Source organism: Anarrhichthys ocellatus, unplaced genomic scaffold (assembly GCF_004355925.1).
Source record: "Anarrhichthys ocellatus isolate YVR2014 unplaced genomic scaffold, GSC_Weel_1.0 scaffold987, whole genome shotgun sequence".
Lineage (NCBI taxonomy): Eukaryota > Metazoa > Chordata > Actinopteri > Perciformes > Anarhichadidae > Anarrhichthys > Anarrhichthys ocellatus.
In genome coordinates this window covers 12,627-15,066 of record NW_022280961.1, presented here as the reverse complement: position 1 = coordinate 15,066, position 2,440 = coordinate 12,627, and the positions used below count along the sequence as shown (strand labels likewise).

At 40.0% G+C, this 2,440-nt stretch overlaps 1 protein-coding gene across 1 annotated transcript in view; it reads left to right on the top strand.

The window, feature by feature from the left end:
* Positions 1-33: 33 nt before the first annotated feature.
* Positions 34-2,440, top strand: part of LOC116377181 (complement C5-like) — an 11,427-nt gene continuing 9,020 nt past the window's right edge. The window contains exons 1-4 of the mRNA XM_031838756.1: positions 34-498; positions 964-1,182; positions 1,272-1,376; positions 1,535-1,706. Coding sequence (XP_031694616.1) covers positions 34-498; positions 964-1,182; positions 1,272-1,376; positions 1,535-1,706 — 961 coding nt within the window. The remainder of the gene's footprint in view (positions 499-963; positions 1,183-1,271; positions 1,377-1,534; positions 1,707-2,440) is intronic.

Here is a 2,440-nt window from a genome sequence, read left to right as displayed (position 1 = left end):
CTGCTTCAGGAACCGCTGGTGAACGGAGCCAGGATGGACATCCAGGGTGGCACGACTCCAGGTCTGAGCAGCATGCTGTGCTCCTCTGGGACCACCACCCCGAGGACACTGGTGGAGGTAGATGTTCCTGGACTGAGAGACGCACCTGCAGTGGCTTCTCTACTCGGGCTGAAGTCCATCCGGCAGAGCAGGAGGATCCTGAGCAGGTTGGCGGAGAGACTGACGGTGGACGAGGTCGAGATGCTGAAGGAGGACGACAGAGGAGAGGAAGCTTCTGATTCTACAGATCTATTTCCAGATCTAGGATTTATTGCAGAGCTGAATGGGGTCTCAGGACCATCATTCAGTGAAACAGAGTCTGAACTCTTGGACCTCCACACAGTGAAAGGGAAAACGATCTACACAAACTGTGTGAAAGTGCTCAACAGAAACAAACTGGACCAGAGAGCCGACACTGTGTGGAGACAGAACCTGAACATGGACATTGGTGCGAAACCAGTTTGGAGGGTTTTATATAAACCTCCTGTTAACAAGAGAACTGGTCTACAGTGGAGGATCCTACACGGTCTGTTTGTAGCCATGGTCCATTCTGTGAGGAGGTAGAGACCGTGTTCCTCTGTTTCTATCACTGTGACAGACTCTGTAACCTTCTAACACACTGCAGGATGTTTCGAAAGGGTTTGGTGAGACCTGGTCCAGGACCACCTTCATAGGAGTCGGCTATAAAAAAGTGAACTCGTCCAAGTGGAAGCTGTTGGAGGAGAGAATAAACTGTGTTTACACAAGCAGGAAGAACCGAGTAGAGGACAGAGCAGCACAGGAAGCTCTATCTAGTGTTTAACACTCCTTTTAATACAGTGTGAGGAGAAACTGTTTTAGTTTTTCTTTGTTTGTTGATTTGTTTTGATTATTGCCATGACAAGAATATTTAGTTTGTTCATATTGTTTTTAAGTAAATAAAGGTTTCTAAAAATCAAATCTCTCTCTGTCGCTCTCTCCCTGTCTCCCTGTCTGTCCTTCAGGCTGACAGCCCTGGTGGTGAAGACCCTGTCTGTGGTGGACCCGGTGGTCTCTGTGGACCACCACACTCTCTCAGACTCAGTGTCCTGGTTGATCCGCCGAGCTCAGCAGCAAGACGGGTCCTTCACAGACAAGTCCTCCTTCAGAGCCAACAAAGTCATGGTCAGCACCTCCTCCTCCTCTTCATCATCTTCCTCTTTGTTTGTGAGTGACCTTCCTCTCTTTGTGTGCTGCGTTCTGATTGGTTGCAGGCTGTAGGGACGTCTGCTGTCGACCAATCGGTGTATCTGACGTCCTTCGTGCTGATCGCATTACACAAAGCTACGAATATCAAAGTCCCCATCCTGCATCTCCAGGTGAGGACACCTTCATCCTCCTCTTCATCATCCCCATCCTCCTTTCTCTTCCTCCTCCTCTTCCTCCTTTCTCTTCCTCCTCCTCTTCCTCCTCCTCTTCCTCTTCCTCTTCCTCCTCTATTTTTGATTCCATAAACCTTTAAATCTTCTCTCTCTAGTTCCACGATGACAGCATGAGGTCTGCAGTAAACTACATTTCCCAGCATGCCCTGGGTGTGAAGAGTGTGTATGTGCGTGCGGTGGCGACCTACGCTCTGACCCTTCGTGACCCCGACAGCATGGCGGCCTCCGAGCTGCTCAACAGTCTGGAGAAACTGGCTCGAGACAAAGGTGTGTTTCTACACGAGTTAAAGTGATGACTCATCATGAACGATCTACGACTATTCATCTATTCATCTATGTATCTATTTATTCATGTATCTATTTATCTATTTATTCATTTATCTATTTATTCATTTATCTATTTATCTATTTATTCATTTATCTATTTATCTATTTATTCATGTATCTATGTATCTATTTATTCATTTATCTATTTTTTCATGTATCTATGTATCTATTTATTCATTTATCTATGTATCTATTCATTCATTTATCTATTTATCTATTTATTCATTTATCTATTTATCTATTTATTCATTTATCTATGTATCTATTTATTCATTTATCTATTTATTCATGTATCTATTTATTCATTTATCTATTTTTTCATGTATCTATTCATTCATTTATCTATTTATCTATTTATTCATGTATCTATTTATCTATTTATTCATTTATCTATTTATCTATTTATTCATTTATCTATGTATCTATTCATTCATTTATCTATTTATCTATTTATTCATTTATCTATTTATCTATTTATTCATTTATCTATTTATCTATTTATTCATTTATCTATTTATCTATTTATCTATGTATCTATTTATTCATTTATCTATTTATCTATTTATTCATTCATCTATGTATCTATTTATTCATTTATCTATTTATCTATTTATTCATTTATCTATGTATCTATTTATTCATTTATCTATTTATCTATTTATTCATTTATCTAT